Source organism: Schistocerca americana, chromosome 2 (assembly GCF_021461395.2).
Source record: "Schistocerca americana isolate TAMUIC-IGC-003095 chromosome 2, iqSchAmer2.1, whole genome shotgun sequence".
NCBI lineage: Eukaryota > Metazoa > Arthropoda > Insecta > Orthoptera > Acrididae > Schistocerca > Schistocerca americana.
This window is the reverse complement of record NC_060120.1, coordinates 860,967,091-860,989,282: the sequence shown is the minus strand read 5'-3', so window position 1 is coordinate 860,989,282 and position 22,192 is coordinate 860,967,091. Positions and strand designations below refer to the sequence as shown.

The following is a 22,192-nucleotide window of genomic DNA, read 5'->3' as shown; positions in this document are numbered from 1 at the left end:
ATATCGTCTTTCTTTGGTTTACTCATTAGACCATTCCCTTCAACAGTTCCTGTAATTATTCCTCATTTCCACTGAGTGTAGCAATGCCATCAGCGAATCATGTAACTGATATCCCCTCATTCTCAATTGATCCCATTTTATTGTTATTTTACTTCTGTCAGTACTGCTTCGATGTATAGATTGAGCAGTTGAAGGGAAAGACTGCATCTCTGTCTTACATCCTTATTAATCCATGCATTTCGTTTTTGGTCTTCCAGTCTTGTAACTGTCTCTTGGTTCTTGAGCATATTGTACGTCATCCATCTTTCCCTTGGCTTACACCTATTTCTCTCACAGGTTCAAACATATTGCACTATATTACATTGTCGAATGCTTCTTCTAAGTCGAATAATCTTTCTTAGGTCTTATTTCGATTAACAAGCGCAACGTCAGAACTGTCACTCTGGTACCTTCACCCAAAGTGATCGTTATCTCACGAATCATTTGGCCTGAAATAGAAAAAAATGTCGCACTGACCTCATCATTGGCAAAAGATTCTAGATTAGTCCCCCATCCCTCGATCTCCAAAGGGAAGTCCTGCCGTGGAGGAGGTGACCGTGACAAAAAGCTCGAATGACGAAAGAAAGGATAACATTCTACTAGATGCAGAGTGAAATGTCAGAAGGTTGAACGTGTTAGGGAAGTTGGAAAATCTGAAAATGGAAATTCAAAGTGTCAATCTAGGCATAGTAGGGATCAGTGAAGTGAAATGGAAAGAAGTTAACTATTTCTGATCAAATCCATATGGACCAATAATTACAGCAGCAGAAATTGGTATGGCGGATTGGAACGCGCTTGTAGGGGAAGGAATATAAGACAGGGTTACGAGAGAATATAGACTTGGCAGTAAAAATGAGAGAAGATAAAGATTAATTGAGTTCTTCAATAAATTTCAGATGATAATAGCGAATACTCTGTTCACAAATTTCAGGAGGGGACGTATACTTAGGAAAGACCCAGATACAGAGAAGATTCCAGCTAGATTACATATGGTGAGACATAGATCCCAAAATCAGATACTGGATTGAAAGATGTATCCAGGAGCCGCTATAAACTCAGATCACAAAAAGAGTAGAGTTCAAAAGAATAGTCAGGAAGAATCGACGTGGAAAGAAGTGAGATACTGAAGTACGTTTGAATTTGAATAATGCTGCAGTAACTGCAATAATGATTACACCGCAACAGTTCAACTGAAGAGGAATGAACAGCTCTAAAAAAAGCGGTCACAGAAGTTGGGTAGACAGATGTAGCTGCAAAGAATGGAATGTCGAAGAACCCTTGCGTAACAGAAGAGATACTTCAGTTGATCGACGGAGGAAGGAAGTGACAAAACGCACTGGAAACGATGGGAATACAACAATGTATGTCACTTAGGCATGAAACAAATAGGGAGTGCAGGGCAGCTAAGACGAAACGGATGCTGGAAAATTTGAAGAATTAGAAGTGGTAGCCGGAAAGACAGATTCAGCATGTATAGAATTAAAAAAAACTTTCGATGAAATTAATAAAAAGTAAAGGGGTCAACATTAAGAGTGCAAGGCGAATCAAATTATTAAACTCAGAGGAGAGAGCGGATAGGGAAGTCGATGTGGATGACCTAGGTGATCCAGTATTACAGTCAGAGTTTAAGAGATCTTTAGAAGACTGAATACCTAGCATCGGACTCCCGACAAACATCATCCACACATTTGCGCGAGAATTTTCACTTCAGAATTGGTGATCACGAAGTAGGCGAAGTGAAAGCTTTCTAATACCTTGGAAGCGAAATGACCCATGTTGGACAAAGAAAAGAGGACATAATAAAGCAGATTAAAAGAGGCAAAGAGGACATTCCTGGACGAAAGAAGTCTACTAGTCCACACATTGGTCTTAGGTTGACGAAGAAATTTCTTAGAATGTACTTCTGGAGGACAGCATAGTATGGGAGTGAATTATGTGTTTTGGGCGAAGAACAAGAGATTGCCGAGTGTGAGATGTGGTGCGGCAGAAGGATGGTGAAAGTGGACTGATTAGGTATGTGGAGATCCTGCGCAGAATCGGCGTGGATAGAAATATGTGGAAAACATTGACAAGAAGGAGGGACAAGACGATAGGATATGTGTTAAGACATGAGAGAATGACTTCCATGGTGGTAGAGAGAGCTGTAGAGAGTAAAAACCATAGGAGAAGACCAAGATTGGAATATATTTAACAAATGATTGAGGACAATAGTAGTGAGCGCTAATCTGGAATGCAGAAGTTGCCAAAGGCATAGAAGTCGTGGCAGGACGCACCAAACGACGATCCAAAAAAAATGCAGTGTTTTCCACTGCTTTCTGCTTTCTCCTACCGTTGGTCATTGCTGAATCTTACGCCTTTTAGGGCAGTTTCCCAGTCCAAGGACAAGAGCTGCCGTGAAACTCAGTTCGCTGCTCTGCCCCATTTGACAAGTCTGTTGGCAAATTGAGAATGACTCCTTGTACTGGGAGCTTTCAGTCGGCATTAGAGCTGACTTTTGCTCAAAACTTAAGCAATGGCTGGTTCAAAGACGGAACTCAGGAGGTTTTGATTACCAGTCAAAGCCGCTACCGGTAGATCGCTGATACTGGGGACAATATGACACGAAAAATAATTCGGAATATGTGCGAGTCATAAAGTTTTATTATGGCAAAAAAAAAAAACTGCGACCATAACATTTGGTGATAGTATAGATCCTTGTGTACGTTTTCACGCTTCAGTGCGACACTTTTTTGCCAGCGGCGGGTGACCTAGTGGACACCATGGACGTAGAAGCTACTTTTTGGCTGTTCAGAATACGTTTCACTTCAAAAGTCAACTTGTCGTCTTTCTGGAAATACATGCCACACACTGGTTTCATCATCCGAGGAAGAGGAAGAAGCAACTTGGTGCCTCTCCAGAAAATACACTGTAAGGGGTGTTGCGGGTTGGCAGGAGAGCCAACACCGTGTTATTAGAGGAAGCCGAAAGGCACGCGTTTTAGCTCACGCAGGCTGGCGTGAGGTCTGGAACAGGGCAAGGAAATTAGAATTTAGAAAAACGGACGTAGTTTGTGGAATACTTAACTTTAGCCCATAAATGGTGAACGTCGCTCTTGACTGTACATCATTCACAATATCAATAGTAACTGAACATGGAGCCTTGCTAGGTCGTAGCAAATGACGTAGCTGAAGGATATGCTAACTATCGTCTCGACAAATGAGAGCGTATTTTGTCAGTGAACCATCGCTTGCAAAGTCGGTTGTACAACTGGGGCGAGTGCTAGAAAGTCTCTCTAGACCTGCCGTGTGACGGCGCTCGGTCTGCAATCACTGATAGTGGCGACACGCGGGTCCGACGTATACTAACGGACCGCGGGCGATTTAAAGGCGACCACCTAGCAAGTGTGGTGTCTGGCGTTGACACCACAAGGGGCGAGGGTAGCTTGATAGCCCAAAGAAGCAGCACATGTGACTAAACCGTTTGCAGTACGAACTGGGGCGTTGTGTGGAGTGGAACTCAAGGGGCAGCGACGTTTGCCGTGTTCCAAATGTCATGTAAGAGGTTGGAAACTTATCAATAACTGATTTTCGCTCTTTCCACTACAGTCCCGATTGTGGTACGCCAGTCTTCGAGCACCACAGCATCGACTTCTTATCGGTGGTTTTTCACAGAGAAATGGTCTGCCGCGTCGTTCTTCGTCATTGAGACCTGTGTGACCGCACTGTAATTGTGCGCTCCACCTCACCACCGTCTCTTGTCACGGTGCATTGTTGCCGCACAGCTCCACCAACTAAGAATGGGTTGTTTGCAGTGGTGCTACCCTTCAAATGCGCAAACGCAATATTACCACGCGATACGCCACTTTACCAACGGCCTTCGCGATTCGGTTTTGCCTCCTCTGGCGGAGTGCTACGGTAATGCGGCGCGTGAATTTCAGTGAGTACCAGGACTGAAAACATATAGGCCAACCAGCAAATACACAACAAAATTATTTTTTAACTTTATTATCGCGAGGTGGTAGTGAAAGCTTCATGTCTGCCTCTCATATGTGGAAAAGAATTGACTGGTGGGATGCAGCTGTTGAGTACAGGATTTCACCCTAGACAGAGAAGTCTCGAATGTAGTCTTCATTTTGGTCAGGTAGACTACAGCCGAGATAGTTGATATATCTCAGGTCTGATTTCACAAATTAGGAGAGGGCGTAATTAACATTGCTCTGTGGAAGCTTGTGGTGGGTGTGGAGGTCGAGGGAAGGTAGGACGTACTGTTACAAATGTGGCACCAGGCCACGGTTCTGAAAGATGGGGAATATGATGGGGTGTTGGAATTTGTCTTTGAGGAATATAGGCCCGCTGGAGATGTTACAGTTACTGGAACTTTATGGCAGGATAAACATTGGGAGATTAACTGGATACGGGAAGCTGATATAATTTGAGGAATAGAGATCACTGCGAAATTTCCTCTGGTGGGAATGGAGCTCGTTTGGGTCCTTTTCATCCGATAGGTGATCACGTGATTCAATCCCCCACCTTTGGCGGTTGTTTTCTAGTGTAAGTTTAAATTTGTCCACAATATATGGAATTGTCTAAAGTCTGTGACTGTATCATAAATTTATGAAATAATTTTTGCTGCTTCAGTCACTTTTTACTAATATTTATTAGCGCTTCGCGTTTCGTCGGCCTGCTACTATCATGAGGTGCATTAGAGTTACATGTACATTACATTAACATGAAGTATGATGAGGATTATTTGGTGCGTGTTCCAGTGAGCTTATATAACGAAATTCTACCCTGCACTGGAAGACAAATGTATCTTTCTGTACAAGGCTAAATTTCGATACATAAGCTCTCTGGCACTCTCAGCAGGTTATTCTCAACATCATTCAAATTAATGTAACTCTAACGCACCTGATAATGGCAAGCCGGCCGGTGTGGCCGAGCGGTTCTAGGCGCTACTGTCTGGAACCGCGCGACCGCTACGGTCGCAGATTCGAATCCTGCCTCGGGAATGGATGTGTGTGATGTGTTTACGTTAGTTAGGTTTAAGTAGTTCTAAGTTCTAGGGGACTGATGACCTCAGATGTTAAGTCCTATAGTGCTTAGATCAATTTTTTTGATAATGGCAACATACTGCTGAAACGTGTCGTACTAATAAATATTATGGAAAAGAGACTGAAGTAGTAAAAATTATTTAATAAAGTTTCATTATATCGTCGGATTTCTTTATGATGGTTACTAGGTAATGGTTCGATGTTAGCGTTTGACTGAAAGTTACTAAAAATGGTTCAAATGGCTCTGAGCACTATGGGACTTAACTTCTGAGGTCATCAGTGCCCTAGAACTTAGAACTACTTAAACCTAACTAACGTAAGGACATCACAAACATCCATGCCCGAAGCAGGATTCGAACCTGCGACGTAGCGGTCGCGCGGTTCCAGACTGTAGCGCCTAGAGCCGCTCGGCCACCCTGGCCGGCCTGAAAGTTACTGATCGGTACTTTTATGCTATATTTAACAGGAATGGAAGATTTTGATTCTTGAGTAGACGACAAGAACGTGGGAATCTTGTGTGATTTTTAACATTGTTATGAGTTGATCATGATCTGACACTAGTGGGTGAAGTGGAGAGAAGGTTAACACAAACGGATGATGGAACGTACTGTGAGGAAGACACAGATAAGGAAAGGCACAGATTTTAAATGTCAGCTGGTTTGAGGAGATAAGTGATGACACGATAGATCCTTGATGCATGCCCGCATTATGGTGAAAAATGCATTAGTTGAAACGTCCCCTTTAAACAATTATGCAAGACTGTCCTTAAACTGACACACAATATTTTTATTAGCGCAACGCAATCTGACTTTCAGAAATCGCTACAAAAGAATGGCCCTGACTAACATTAACCTATACCTTTCACAAATCACTTACCTCACAAAAATCTTCGTTACTGGAACTACTGCAATACAGCGAGCGCCACTACTGCCAGCTAAATAAAAGATTCAAACTACGGAAGGCACTAACTACTGATAGGCATAGTTAGCAAATGAAAGATATTAATAGAGAACAAACAATGTATTTACCTTAATATCATCAAAAGTCATAATATATATAGCAGTTCATGACAAATTACAAAACTCCGCCATCTCTCTCCCCACATCCACCACTGCTGGCGGCTCACCTCCAACTGCGCAACGCTACGCGCTGTTCACATCCAGCTGCCGCTGCCCAACACTACAATGGCAGACAACAATGCAAACTAGACACAGACTGCACACAGCACAGCCAGTGATTTTTATACAGAGGTGGCGTTACCAACAAAAAAACCTAAACAGCCTACTTACATAGTGAATGTCTTTTTATACACTTTGGCTAACATACACATCTTCAACCCACACAGCAGATACTACATGTAGACACGTCAGACGTGGCACCTCACCTGGTAGACGGTGGGGTACTGGAGGGGCTGGACTGGCTCCAGCCCTGCGGAGAGCCTCTCCAGGTCATAGCGCGCCGCCAGCTGCCGCAGCGCGAAGTAGAAGAGCTCTCCCCTGCGATCACAGCTGGACGCCGAAACTGACCCAGAAAGCCAGAAGGGGCAGCGGAAATGCTTCATGGCCCAATGTCCGTTCAGGCCGACATCCTCTCTGAAGTACGACAGCAGATCCTCTGGACAGCCCGAATGCCGCTGGTTGCTGCTGGCCAATACTGTCTGCGGCCTTTCACCATCTGCTGCGGCACCTGCACGCAGACGCTCTATGTGGCGTAGGACATCAATACAGAGGCTACATATCAAGTCATTAAATGATCACCTAGCCTTTTTCGACACGAATCCATTACCAAACTTAGCGCAATTCTGTTTTGTGTAGCCAGAGAGCTTCAGGGGCTCAATCTTCTGCAACTTTCTTATGTAAAGGTACAAATGTTTCCGGCCTGTCCAGTATAGCGATTGTAGCGCGGTATTAGTTAACAGAAGTGGTAGTCTGTCAACAACTCATGGCAGAGCTCACACAAAATACACTACTGGCCATTAAAATTGCTACACCACGAAGATGACGTGCTACAGACGCGAAATTTAACCGACAGGAAGATGATGCTGTGATATGCAAATGATTAGCTTTTCAGAGCATTCACACAAGGCTGGCGCCGGTGGCGATACCTACAACGTGCTGACATGAGGAAAGTTTCCAACCGATTTCTCATACACAAAGAGCAGTTGACCGGCGTTGCCTGGTGAAACGTTGTTGTGATGCCTCGTGTAAGGAGGAGATATGTGTACCATCACGTTTACGACTTTGATAAAGGTCGGCTTGTAGCATATCGCGATTGTGGTTTATCGTATCGCGACATTGCTGCTCGCGTTGGTCCAGATCCAATGACTGTTAGCAGAATATAGACTCGGTGGGTTCAGGAGAGTAATACGGAACGCCGTGCTGGATCCCAACGGCCTCGTATCACTAGCAGTCGAAATGACAGGCATCTTATCCGCATGGCTGTAACGGATCGTGCAGCCACGTCTCGATCCCTGTGTTAACAGATGGGGACGTTTGCAAGATAACAACCATCTGCACGAACAGTTCGACGACGTTTGCAACAGCATGGACTATCAGCTCAAAGACCATGGCTGCGGTTACCCTTGACGCTGCATCACAGACAGGAGCACCTGCGATGGTGTACTCAAACACGAACCTGGGTGCACGAATGGCAAAACGTCATTTTTTCGGATGAATCCAGGTTCTGTTTACAGCATCATGATGGTCGCATCCGTGTTTGGCGACATCGCTGTGAACGCACATTGGAAGCGTGTAGTCGTCATCGCCATACTGGCGTATCACCCGGCGTGATGGTATGGGGTGCCATTGGTTACACGTCTCGGTCACCTCTTGTTCGCAATGAAGGCACTTTGAACAGTGGACGTTACATTTCAGATGCGTTACGACCCGTGGCTCTACCCTTCATTCGATCCCTGCGAAACCCTACATTTCAGCAGGATCATGCACGACCGCATGTTGCAGGTCCTGTACGGGCCTTTCTGGATACAGAAAATGTTCGACTGCTGCCCTGGCCAGCACATTCTCCAGATCTCTCGCCAATTGAAAATGTCTGGTCAACGGTGGCCGAGCAACTAGCTCGTCATAATACGCCAGTCACTATTCGTGATGAACTGTGGTATCGTGTTGAAGGTGCATGGGCAGCTGTACCTGTGCACGCGATCCAAGCTCTGTTTGACTCAATACCCAGGCATATCAAGGCCGTTATTACGGCCAGAGGTGGTTGTTCTGGGTACTGATTTCTTAGGATCTATGCACTCAAATTGCGTGAAAATGTAATCACATGTCAGTTCTAGTATAATATATTTGTCCAGTGAATACCAGTTTATCATCTGCATTTCTTCTTGGTGTAGCAATTTTAATGGCCAGAAGTGTAATTTGGCTCCAGTGCAAAAATGCATTCTTGTTCTTAGTGCTGAATGAATCTACTCCTTTATTCCGAAGAGGTGGTCACTTTAGTTTACTGTCACCTCCTGAGCGATGTTCTTGTCTGTTAGAAGCGGCCATCTCACTTGTCTGTGTGCTCATTATCGTGCTCAGTACTCTAGCCACGGGCTACTGAGGTGTCGAATTATTGGTCATAGTGGCATAACCTGTTAATATGATAGCTTGCAGACTCGTTAACTCTAGTGTAGACGTTCCGCTTGTGAACGGGCTTCTGTTGTTGAACCGCAGCTCCCCTGCTATGAAGTGGCCACTCCACTACCGCTGTCCCCTCCGCTAACGCGCCACCTGCACATTTATGGGCCAAGTTATTTTGTACGTATTTTACTGTTGCAGGAAGTGTAGCATGTGGATTACAAGATGTGACTGTGTTACTTTAGCACTACCAACAAACGTTGGCAATAAACTGTTGCAGATTTCTCTCCAGTCCTCATTGCGTGTTATGTGTCGCAGGCCGAACCTCACCCCTTCTATCCCCTGAAGAGCGCCTTTCCTTTACAAAGCTACAGTCTGCGTGGGAACAATCAACCACGCGGTGTATGTCGCAATTTAACAGTGCTTCATTACTGTGAATTATGGCTTGTTTTTTGATTCCACAAACATCTTTTTCCATGAAACAGCTCTCGATACGAGGTTTGTGCCACTAAAGGGTGTGGTACGATTGCGTTGAGCTGTGAGTGATTTTTGCCCCCTGCTAAAAATTTTTGTTGTTTAAACAAGCTTTAAAAACTATTTGCCCATACATAGAGTAAATTTAAGTAAATTTTAAGGCAGTTATACATGCCAGAAAGAGAACCAGTTCACCATTAAATAACAAGTCATTTTGTAGCAGATTAGTATAAAAATCTACCAAAACAACCATATATAGAACAAATAGTTTAAAACCTTTACAATAGACGATATATGAAGTACTAACGGCACTTCAGCATTAAAATCAATCAAAATTTAATCCGCTGTAACAGATAACTAATTCATTTCAAGCTTGGCAAAATAATTTCCGAAAGACAATACAAAAGTGGCAGTTGAATCTGTCTGTGCAAGGAATTTGCAAAATAATACCAACACAATAGCACAAGCTTAACCAAACTTGGAACGGTTAAATTCCCCGACCCAGCCTGGAATCGAACCAGGGCCTAGAGGATTGACAGTCCGTCACGCCGACCATTCAGCTATCGGGGGCGGACATAATGTGTGCTAATCAGGCCGAATTACACACACAGAGGCAAATTCGCTGTTTCCATGTTCTGTTTACGATAAAGCCCAGTCAGCTAACTCTGAAGCAAACTGCGCCCAGCCCCGACGTGTAGTAAGTATTCGGCCCGCTCCCTTCTTTTTGTTGCAGCTGTTCCGCCACGGCTTGCAGTCAAATCCAGCAGCCGTTTCGTCCTAGCGCCATAGTGTTGCTCCGCCATCACTGCCACGCTGATTGAGCGGATTTGAAACAATCGCGGCTGCGAAACGTCTTACGACGGCTCAAGGTTAATTACTGAAATTCAGCTATGCCAGTTTAAAGTTAGCTCTATTTTATCTGAATGGGCACTTTTGTTTTCGAAAATTCGTTAAAATAACGCCGAAATCCAACCTAGCGCCACAAAAGTCGCTGGATCCAGCTGCAGAACGTATTATAGAGGTGATAGTAGCAATGAAATACTTTAGGTAGTTAATCAGTCGCTGGGGTTCCATGGTTCAAAGTTATTAAATGTGTTTCACATTCGGACTACTACGTAGGGCGTAGCAACAATGAAAGTTTGTCGTTCCACGTACTTCAGTCTTTCTCCTTACTAGAAAAGGTTTACACTGCCGTTTGCCACCAAGCTCCACAGATAAATGTACCTTCAGTGGGCTGAATTTCAGCTGACTTATTTCGTAGTATGTACCGACAATGAGAGGATGTCTATATCCGTAGCAACTTCTCCTCCACATTTCATGTTTTGTTTAGTGATTACAAGGTCGTGACCGCAGTTGAAACATTGAGTCCGTTTCAGAAGAGGTTGCTCATTTGTATCGAAGTGAAACGCTTGCTTCAGGGGAGCTATGTTTGTTTCCTCCATATTATTCTCTGACCTTGGAATTCTACAAAGAAGATGCAATCTTGATAGAGATTAATGATATTGCGGGTTAAGGAATATTCTTTGGGGGGTTGTAGACTTTGAATCAGTAAATAAGGTGGTTCATTGTACCATAAGCAACTGTAATGGAGATGGCTCCTGTACTGTGGTTTCTTTCATACTTATCTTCTATATTTAGGATCAACGTGATAGTTTGAGATATGCAGTTCTCTCCTCCTTTCATTGATGTACTGAATAACTACGTTAGTTTCAAAATTAGTATTGTAGGCTCAATTTTCAACACAGAATGACATTTCATGGCTTAACTCTGTAATAAGTGTCTACAAAAAAGCAATGTACACATAAATGTGAGTCTATGCTTTCCCGGCGTATACAGCTGGCGAAGAGTTCTCGGGCTTCCAGCCGGGTGGCGGTGTCTTCAAACAGCGACGTTTCGACGAGTGACATACTCATCATCTTCTGGCGAAGTGCCGAGACTTTGCGGATGCCGGTCCCTTTATACCTGCGGTGTGCCCCCCACCACCTGGCCGCGGGAGGCTGGGTCCAGAGGAGCCGGCGGGCGAGGTGGAGGGGGAAGCGGGTGCGCCGTTCGTGTCTCCGTCAGAGCATTCTGATTGCGTCTCGTGAGCTGGACGGTTCTTGTTGCGTTCCTGGCGTATTGCGGCTAATGCTGCATTCCAGGCCGCGCTCAGTTGATAGCCTTCGTCCCTGTTCACAAGGTTCTCGTGGACCCGCATTAGCCGCAATACGCCAGGAACGCAACAAGAACCGTCCAGCTCACGAGACGCAATCAGAATGCTCTGACAGAGACACGAACGGCGCACCCGCTTCCCCCTCCACCTCGCCCGCCGGCTCCTCTGGACCCAGCCTCCCGCGGCCAGGTGGTGGGGGGCACACCGCAGGTATAAAGGGACCGGCATCCGCAAAGTCTCGGCACTTCGCCAGAAGATGATGAGTATGTCACTCGTCGAAACGTCGCTGTTTGAAGACACCGCCACCCGGCTGGAAGCCCGAGAACTCTTCGCCAATGTACACATAGTTTCAGTGTATATGAAGGAGATAAGAAGAAACACTTTTTTTGTTTGACGAAAATGTCACAGATGCACCCGCTATGGGCCCACGAAGGCTTCGACATTAGCGATGTTCAGAGGTGGTATTCAAACTGCCATCTGATGAATATTGTTTTAATGGTTCAAATGGCTCTGAGCACTATGGGACTTAACATCTGAGGTCGACAGTTCCCTATAACTTAGAACTACTTAAACCTAACTAACCTAAGGACATCACACACATACATGCCTGAGGCAGGATTCGAACCTTAGATCGTAGCGGTCGCGCGGTTGCAGACTGAAGCGCCTAGAACCGCTCGGCCACGGCGGCCGGCAATATTGTTTTAGAGATGTTACTGACTCAGTCATGGATTTCTTTTTGTGAGACTAGGTGAAGTCTTCGCTGCATGAGACCCCGACAGGCACTCCAGAAAAGCAGGTTGCCCATTTAACTGAAACTGCAACCAGTATTCATGAAACATTTAGCTGTGTTGAACGTCGCACACGATCAGACACGATCATTAGCACTCAACTGCCAGTTGTGCATTAAATTGTTCGGCAAACGTACAATCATATACAGTAACGGGTCTTTCCACCTATCTATGCCCAATACATTACATTTATTTTATGTTGAACGTCAACTTTCAGCCCTTGTGCCAAGAATCGATCCTCTGCAGGTCTCCCTGCTTTTCGCTACAATTTTCTAGTGTTGTGTCTTCTCTACAAAGGGTAATTCAGCTGCCCCTACCGATCTCGTTTTATGCAGCCCGCATATTATATCCAGCTTTCAAAAACCACGCGCGGGATTTTCATATTCTCTCGCTCTTTACGCGCCAACTACTAGTTCTATAGAAAAATGAACAGGACAGTTTTGTAGGAAATTTAATGTAGTTAAATTTTTGACAAACTGCTTATTGGTTTCTGTATCGGGTTCTTCGGCCGACGTTCATCTAATGATTTTACTGACGTTTCGCCAGCCAATCGTGCCGGCGAAACGTCAGTAAAATCATTAGATGAACGTCGGCCGAAGAACCCGATACAGAAACCAATAGGCAGTTTGCCAACAAGTGGCCACGAAAGCAGTAAGAATTTTGAGTTAAATTTTTATCTGGGATACCTTTTCGCTGGAGATCACGGTTTTCAATTTATTCAAGAAAAACTCCAAAAGTGACCTCCAAACGCACCTCTAACCTCACACTCTTCCTTCACTAGTCAGAATTTCTAGCTTGTCCTACCATTGTATAAAAATTTCCGACTACACGAACTATTCCCGGTAATCTACCTCTTTTGGTCTCTATAGGTTGGGCTATTATGCCACCAGCAATATCGGCTATTTCGTTAACATTATTAATGTAAACGTGCCCTTGAGGGCAATGGAAGAAAAACGAATTTTGTAAACGTTACTGAAGATTAGATGGGTAGATCACGTAACTGAAATGAAATGTCGTGTGACGAGGGCCTCCCGTCGGGTAGACCGTTCGCCTGGTGCAAGTCTTTTGATTTGACGCCACTTCGGCGACTTGCGCGTCGATGGGGATGAAATGATGATGATTAGGACAACACAACACCCAGTCCCTGAGCGGAGAAAATCTCCGACCCAACCGGGAATCGAACCCGGGCCCTTTGGATTGACAGTCTGTCGAGGTATTGAACAGAATAGGGGAGAAGAGGAGTCTGTGGCACAACTTGACAAGAAGAAGGGACCGGTTGGTAGGACACGTTCTGAGGCATCAAGGGATCACAAATTTAGAATTGGAGGGCAGCGTGGAGGGTAAAAATCGTAGACGGAGACCAAGAGATGAATACACTAAGCAGATTCAGAAGGATGTAGGTTGCACAACAACAACAACATACGCTAAAACTAATTACGTTGACAGTTCGATCCAAACTTAACTGTTACAAGCACAGTAGTTTGCAGCCAGAAGGCCTGACGAACACAACGATGTAACTGTTCATTTAACGCTGTTAAAATTGACAAAAAGTTAAGTAAAACATTCACAAACATCAATTCTACAATTAGTAAGTGCTCGACTAAACCGGTGGCGTAATAAGGCCAGTGAAGGAAGACAAAAAAGGTCGAATGTGGGAAAAATTTCTGTACAGCCGTAGGAGGGAGTGTCAAGAGCAACATACTAGAGATCCTACAAAAAAGTCCTGATCATTTTTTCTGTACGACTAATAGTTCGCGCGCAGTGAGCAAGATAATACAAAAATTTCGCCATGGCTTTTGAAGACCAAATACACCATTGCGGGTTGTATAAAACGACATCGATAGGGGCAACTGATTCACCTTGTCTACATCATCCCCTAATAGCCTTGTGCAATTTCGGACGTTATCTACTAGATCACGTGTATACATTGTGGTCCTGCAGCACTCCATCTAGTATGCCCATCTAAAGATTTACCTCTGTTAAGAACGACGTGGTGTGTTCTATTGGCTGCCAGTCGTTCAGTCAAGTGGAAAAACTGATACGAAATTCCGTACGCTCGCATTTTGTGCATTAGACGACAGTACGGAACAGTTGCCAACGCCTTTCAGAAGACAAGATGTAACGATTCCACCACAGATGCAGTTATGCGTTAATATATTTATTTCTCAAAGATAAAATAACATGATGAGATTTATCGCTTCTTATGCGTTTCGGATGGAGAGCACTTTTAATCAGAGTAATCAGTGCTCATGATGTTGTTGTTCTTGTTGTGGTCTTCAGTCCAGAGAATGGTTTGATGCAGCTCTCCATGCTACTCTATCTAGTGCAAGCTTCTTCGTCTCCCAGTACCTAATGCAACCTACAACCCTCTGAATCTGCTTAGTGTATTGATCTCTTGGTCTCCCTCTACGATTTTTATCCTCCACGCTTCCCTCCAATACTAAATTGGTGATCCCTCCATGCCTCAGAACATGTCCTAACAACCGATCCCTTCTTCTAGTCAAGTTGTGCCACAAATTTCTCTTCTCCCCAATTCTATACAATACCTCCTCATTAGTTATGTGATCTACCCATCTAATCTTCAGGATTCTTCTGTAGCACCACGTTTCGAAAGCGTCTATTCTCTTCTTGTCCAAACTATTTATCGTCCATGTTTCACTTCCATATATGGCTACACTCCATACAAAAACTTCCAGAAATGACTTCCTGACACTTAAATCTATACTCGATGTTAACAAATTTCTCTTCTTCAGAAACGCTTTCCTTACCATTGCCAGTCTACATTTTATATCCTCTCTACTTCGACCATCATCAGTTATTTTGCTCTCCAAATAACAAAACTCCTTTACTACTTTAAGTATCTCATTTCCTAATCTAATTCGTTCATCACCCGACTTAATTCGATTACATTCCATTATCCTCGTTTTACTTTTGTTGATGTTCATCTTATATCCTCCATTCAAGACACTGTCCATTTCGTTCAACTGCTCTTCCAGGTCCTTTGTTGTCTCTGATAGAATTACAACGTCATAGGCGAACCTCAAACTTTTTATTTCTTCTCCATGGATTTTAATTCCTGCCCTGAATTTTTCTTTTGTTTCCTTTACTGTTTGTTCAATATTAAGATTGAATAACATCGGGGATAGGCTACAACCCTGTCTCACTCCCTTCCCAACCACTGCTTCCCTTTCATGCCCCTCGACTCTTCTAACTGCCATCTGGTTTTTTACAAATTGTAAATAGTAAATAGCTTTTCGCTCCCTGTATTTTACCCCTGCCACTTTCAGTATTTGAAAGAGAGTATTCCAGTCAACATTTTCAGAAGTTTTCTCTAAGTCTACAAATGATAGAAATGTAGGTTTGCCTTTCCTTAATCTATCTTCTAAGATCTGTCGTAGGGCCTGTACTGCGTCACGTTTTCCAACTTATCTACGGAATCCAAACTGATCTTCCCCGAGATCGGCTTCTACCAATTTTTCCATTCGTCTGTAAAGAATTCGCTTGAGTATTTTGCAGCCGTGACTTATCAAACCAATAGTTCGGTAATTTTCACATCTGTCAACACCCGCTTTCTTTGGGATTGGATGTTCATGATGTTATTATACAGTTAATCACTGGGATACGATAAAACAAGAAGAATTCATATGTGTCGCTAAGAACGGCTTCGGAAAGTGACACGCACGAATGCGAGCTGCTCGCAATGATGGAGGTGCCGGCCGGTGTGGCCGAGCGGTTCTAGGCACTTCAGTCTGGAACCGCGCGACAGCTACGGTCGCAGGTTCGAATCCTGCCTCGGGCATGGATGTGTGTGATGTCCTTAGGTTAGTTACATTTAAGTAGTTCTAAGTTCTAGGGGACTGATGACCTCAGTAGTTAAGTCCCATAATGCTCAGAGCCATTCGAACCATCTGAACCAAAGATGGAGGTATTTGTCTAGCTGTATGTGTCGCTAGCACCAGGTTTGAGCCGTGGGGCGAACTCTTACCGCCGAACTTCACTTGCATGCATTTGCGAGGCGAGATTTAACAGCATGTATGTTTCTCGCAAGTGTGGCACTGGTGGGTTGGAGCGAGCAGAGAAGAAAAGTTTGACAACTTATGGTACTGCACATTAATGATTTGTTGTAAACTTGTTTTATGGAGCAGTATTGCACTATTGTCGCCAACCTCTCCACAAAATTTCGACTTTCGATGACACAAGCATCGCGAGACTGTAAAATCGATGCTTACAGTGATTAGTAATTTAAACTGTAAATGCAGGCGTCTCTTTTGAAAACATTTCCTGTTTTATACGAGGTGACAAAAGTCATGGGATGCCTCCTAGTATCGCGTCGGAGCTCCTTTCGCCCGGCGTAGTGCGGCAATTCGACATGGCAATGACTCAACACGTCGCTGGAAGTCCGCTGGAGAAATACTGAGCCATGCTGCCTTATAGGCGTCCGTAACCGCGAAAGTGTTGCAGGTGCAGGATTCTATGCAGGAACTGGCCTCTCGATTACGTCCCATAAATGTACGATGGGATTCATGAAGGGCGATCTGGGTGGCAAAATCATTCGCTCAAATTGTCCAGAACGTTCTTCAAACCAACTGCGAACAGTTGTGGCCCACTGACATGGAGCTTTTTTTTTTTTGCGAACATTAAGTCCACGAATGACTGCAAATGGTCTTCAAGCAGCCGAACACTACCATTTCCGGTCAATGATCGGTTCAGTTGCACCAGAGGACCCAGTTCATACAATGTAAACACAACCCACACCATTACCAAGCCACCGCCGGCTTGCACAGTGTCTTGTTGACTAATGGAGTCCGTAGCTTCGTGGGGTGTGCGCCACCCTCGAACCCTACCATCAGCTCTTACCCACTGATGCCAAGACTCATCTGACCAGGTGTAATCGCTCTTTAGAGAGTGGTTATACAGAAACGAGTATTAGATTAAATTCTGTAATACGAAATGGCCTAAGAGCCAAACAGCGGTAGTAGTATTTAGAAGTAATAGTTAGTTAAAATTTTACAAAGAGTAGATATTCGAAATAGAGTAACGCAAAGTAGTACAAAGGGAATCCAAGGAAAACATAACAGAGCTGCGTTTTGTTTTGAATGTAATATGTAAACCAATGCGCAGCATTGTTAGGTCTCTTGAGTTTTTGTTTTCAGCGGTGGTGAGTGTGTTCGCAGTTCTTCTGCGGTAGTCGGAATTTTGGGATTAGTAGCCTAATTAAATTGCATTCTTAGGACTGGATTAGACATTGGAGTGGTGGAGAATAGATTATTGTCGGATAAATTCAGACGGAGACAATTAGAGGTGTTTTGGTGTACGAACATTGATATTCAAGTGAATGGTGATTGTACGTGTTAAACGAAAAGTTACGATCGTATACTTACGATTGTGAAGAGATTTATTGACAACACGGAAATTTTTATGTTGAATTAGGACTTTATTCGCTGTATGCGAATTATGAAAGAGTATTTAGACAGAAAATAGTTTGGACCTTATCACAGTAGTATATCTGCGGCTCGTTGTCAAGGTGATTCCGCTAATAAACGAGAAATGAAAAATAGTGCCCGTTAAAAGACTAAACTTGTGCTGAACAGACATTGAAAGGACTAGAACCCATTATTAATACCGTGTCGTGAGAATTGAGAAGCTTAGACACTGTAAGGCCCAGAGACATATTTATAATTTATCGGACATTAATGGCAAAGGACAGTTTCATGGAAAAGCATATCTTTTGTGATAGGTACACGAAGGAATGTAGTAGTGACTGACTGTTATCATACCGAAACAATACACTGTAGGATCAACTCTCCTTTGATTGATCCCCCAGGGCCATCTCTCATTAATTAAAGAACTTAATTGTGTCAATAAAACAGAAGTATACGAGACATTCCCAGTGTTTACTAAATTCCACAATCAGCTGGTACACAGACAATAATATCTGTGAACATTCAAGGGTTATTGAAGGAAGCTGATAAACGTTTTTACAAACAGATTTAATAGGATTCACCGAATGCATATAGACTGCTAAGATAACTAAATAAAATCACTCACGGAAACAACTGAGTAAAAATAGACTGGAACTCAATTGATATCTTACTCCAGAGTAATAAAAATAAGAACAAAACTGTCTTTGGATCCATCGTCGTTGAAAATGAATGATATATCCCTGGAAAAACGCGATCAATTTTCAACTGCCAGTTCACACGAATAGATTCACAACGTGAGTCAGGGATGTTTTATGCCCGACCCACACGGCAGGAATTCTTCTTAACTATCCGGGACAATATATACACAAACTTTTGAGATCAGCTCCGCTGCCGGAGAGGGGGGGAGGGCTGCGAAGCGATATCTGCGCAGTCGCGACGACTGTGGGTGTGCGGGCATACAGGTCACCATTTTGAAGTCGTCTAAGGTCCATTCGATATCGTTCCGAGTCCAGGAGAGGCGCTGCAGGCGATGTTGTGCTGTTAGCAAAGGCACTGCCCTAACGGATACGTTCATCCTACGTGCCATACTGATTTCTGCGTATATTTCACGCATTTTTGCGTGTCCATTAGAACCGATAACTCTACGCAAATGCCGCTGCTCTCAGTCGTTAAGTGAAGACCATTGGCCACTGCGATGTCGGCAGTGAGAGGTAATGCCTGAAATTTGGTATCCTCGGCACACTCTTGACATTGTGGATGTCCTAATATTGAATTTCCTAACGATTTTCGAAATGGAATGTTCCAAGCGTCTAGCTCCAACTATCATTCCACGTTCAAAGTCTGTTAATTCCCATCGCTGCGGCCATGATCACGTCGGAAACCCTTTAACATGTATTATCTGAGTACAAATGTCAGCTCAACAAATGCACTGCTCTTCTATACGTTGTATACGCGATGTCACCAATACCTATCCATGTGTATATCGCTATGCCATGACTTCTGTCACCTCAGTGTAGTGTTATATAGATGTAATGTTGGGTAGACTGTGTTTTGCTTACTACATTATTGACCTGTTTCATTATTAGCTGGGATATATTCCTGATTGCAAAGTTCCAATTTCCATGACTGAGTATCAAAATACCTAAGATTATGTAATCGAAATACGTCTAATACTACTCCTTTGAGAAGTTGGCGAGTAAACTTATACCAACTAATAGAGAGTTTGCGTAGAAAGAGGTTCAGTCTAACGATCTTAGATTTGAATATCATTATTTAACTTAAACTGAATTCTAGCACTAAGCAAGTTAAGCATGATAATACATTTTTTTGCTTCAATATTATTGTTCTCTGATCGCTTGGTGTACAGTATTGTAGCATTGTTTCACAGTCTATATTGCATAATGAGTTTCAGCGGCTTGAAACTTTATGTTTGTGCTGTGACTAATTCATCTAAAAATAAATTTCTTATGGTAGGTCTTAGTGTCCGGCGAGATCAATGCGTTGTCCTGTTCAAGTTCATTTCAAAGTTCAATTGACCAGACTGATACCGAAATTCGAAATTCAGTAATTGCAGAGAAAGCTTGCGTCAGCAGGTACAATACAGAATTATGTAATCTACTTGTAAACACAATTTTAGGCTACATAAGCCACCGCTATAATCAACTGCAGTTTAGTGTGTCCATTTGGACTGGAGGCCGTATTATTTCAAAATTACCGAAGTTCGTTTGAAGCAACTAAACCATACAGGCAGTGGAAGTATTTATTTCTGAAAAAGACGGTACCAACTTTAATCCCTTTATTCATTAAAACACCGCCAAAAAAAAGAGGATCACCCAGAAGACGTGGAGGAAACGAAATGGAATTTCACGAGTTGTTGAGAGGGTATGTTATTTCAGTAATTACGAAAGCGACTCAGATTTGCAAGGAACTTGGCAGTATGAGCTCTATTATCAATATGACGTTGCATCCCCTGGGCTGGATGCATCCAATGATTCGTCTGGGAAGTGTGTTATAAGCCACTGTATCCTCTCCTGAGGCAAGCTTGCCCACAACTGTTGTTACTGGTCCTTGATATACTTGATGCTGGCAGTGGTATGGAGTCGACGACCGATCTGATCCGACACATGTTGTATCGGGAACAGATCTGGGAATTTGCTAGTCACACAAGTACTTGAGCATAACATAGACAGTTCATAGATACATGTATCATTCCTGAGAGAGTTGTAACCTGGTGAAAAAGACACCACGATATTGTCGCGTGAGAGGTAACACATGCGGACGCAGGATGTCCGTGACGTGTCGTTGTGTCACCAGAGTTGATCTGAGGTCATACTCGATGGTCCGTTCACCATAACGCCAGGAGTAACACCACGTCGGCCACTGTGGCCGAACGGTTCTAGCCGCTTCAGTCCGGAACAGCGCTGCTGCTATGGTCGCAGGTTCGAATCCTGCCTCGGGAATGGATGTGTGTGATGTGCTTATGTTAGTTAAGTTTAAGTTGTTCTAAGTCTAGGGGACTGATGACCTCAGATGTTAAGTCCCATAGTGCTTAGAGCCGTTTGAACCAAGTAATACCGCTGTGCCTCTGGCAAAGCATTGGAAGAATCGGATCTCCTCCCAGGTCTCCGGAATACTCGTCGACGACAGTCATCCGGTGTAGTGCAAAACAGCGAATCTTCGCTAAACCTAATGCGACACTATTCATCAGCAGCACGACACCATCTCGAAGCGCGGTGTTAACGGCAGCCTAGCGAAGGGACTGTAATTTCCTAGTCTGGCTGCTGCTAGTCATCGACCAGTGTGGGATGGTGCGGAACGTTGCAGGGAGTCCACTACTTGTTCTCGGGTGGTTGGAACATACATGAAAGGGTTAGGAAGTGTTTGGTGCACAGTACGACGGTCCTCTCTTGTGGTTGTCAGCCATGGTTGACCAGAAACTCGACGACGAGTATACCTGCCCTCAAGCTTCCATGCAATCCATCATCGGACCACTGTCGTGGTATCATCCAAAGATAGTAGTGCCACACCAAAGTCAGCAAAGCGCATCGACACCACAGATATTAGCGATGTCTCGCTGCAGTCCGCAACGGAAAATGGGGGGCGCTCATGAAGACATGCCCCCTGTCTCAGCACTGCAGCGCCGTAGCAGAGAGGTCGATATACAGCCGAGCGTCGACTCTCTCTCCTCCAGTTCGTGATCACCGATGAAGCAGTCAGGATCATCTAGTTAGGACACTTGTGCTCTTCTAGTCTCAGATGGAACTGTACTTTTGTGAATGTTGTACTTCAAGTGAAGAGTTTGTGATTGTGTGTATCAAGTGATACTTTACTGTTTAAAGACAGTTGTGAATATTCGGCACGCTCCTGCGGCAATGGATTGTATATAATTAATTACATCTTTGTAGCACTCTTCTAATAAAGTGACACTGCAGCGCCTTAGCAGAGAGGTCGATATACAGCCGAGCGTTGACTCACTCTCCTCCAGTTCGTGATCACCGATGAAGCAGTCAGGATCTTGGATGTTTGTATGCTGTAGTTCCACTCAGCCATCTCCCAGAGCAATCAAAGAACCTGCAGTTGTGACTGGACAATTATACACTCCTGGAAATTGAAATAAGAACACCGTGAATTCATTGTCCCAGGAAGGGGAAACTTTATTGACACATTCCTGGGGTCAGATACATCACATGATCACACTGACAGAACCACAGGCACATAGACACAGGCAACCGAGCATGCACAATGTCGGCACTAGTACAGCGTATATCCACCTTTCGCAGCAATGCAGGCTGCTATTCTCCCATGGAGACGATCGTAGAGATGCTGGATGTAGTCCTGTGGAACGGCTTGCCATGCCATTTCCACCTGGCGCCTCAGTTGGACCAGCGTTCGTGCTGGACGTGCAGACCGCGTGAGACGACGCTTCATCCAGTCCCAAACATGCTCAATGGGGGACAGATCCGGAGATCTTGCTGGCCAGGGTAGTTGACTTACACCTTCTAGAGCACGTTGGGTGGCACGGGATACATGCGGACGTGCATTGTCCTGTTGGAACAGCAAGTTCCCTTGCCGGTCTAGGAATGGTAGAACGATGGGTTCGATGACGGTTTGGATGTACCGTGCACTATTCAGTGTCCCCTCGACGATCACCAGTGGTGTACGGCCAGTGTAGGAGATCGCTCCCCACACCATGATGCCGGGTGTTGGCCCTG

At 44.2% G+C, this 22,192-nt stretch overlaps 1 protein-coding gene across 5 annotated transcripts in view; it reads right to left on the bottom strand.

Annotated features, from left to right (window-relative positions):
* LOC124595670 (allergen Cr-PI-like) overlaps positions 1-22,192 on the bottom strand; it is a 164,810-nt gene that overhangs the window by 99,235 nt on the left and 43,383 nt on the right. For all 5 annotated transcript variants that reach the window (XM_047134517.1, XM_047134520.1, XM_047134516.1 and 2 more), the window contains one exon: positions 6,453-6,754. In XM_047134517.1, coding sequence (XP_046990473.1) covers positions 6,453-6,754 — 302 coding nt within the window. The remainder of the gene's footprint in view (positions 1-6,452; positions 6,755-22,192) is intronic.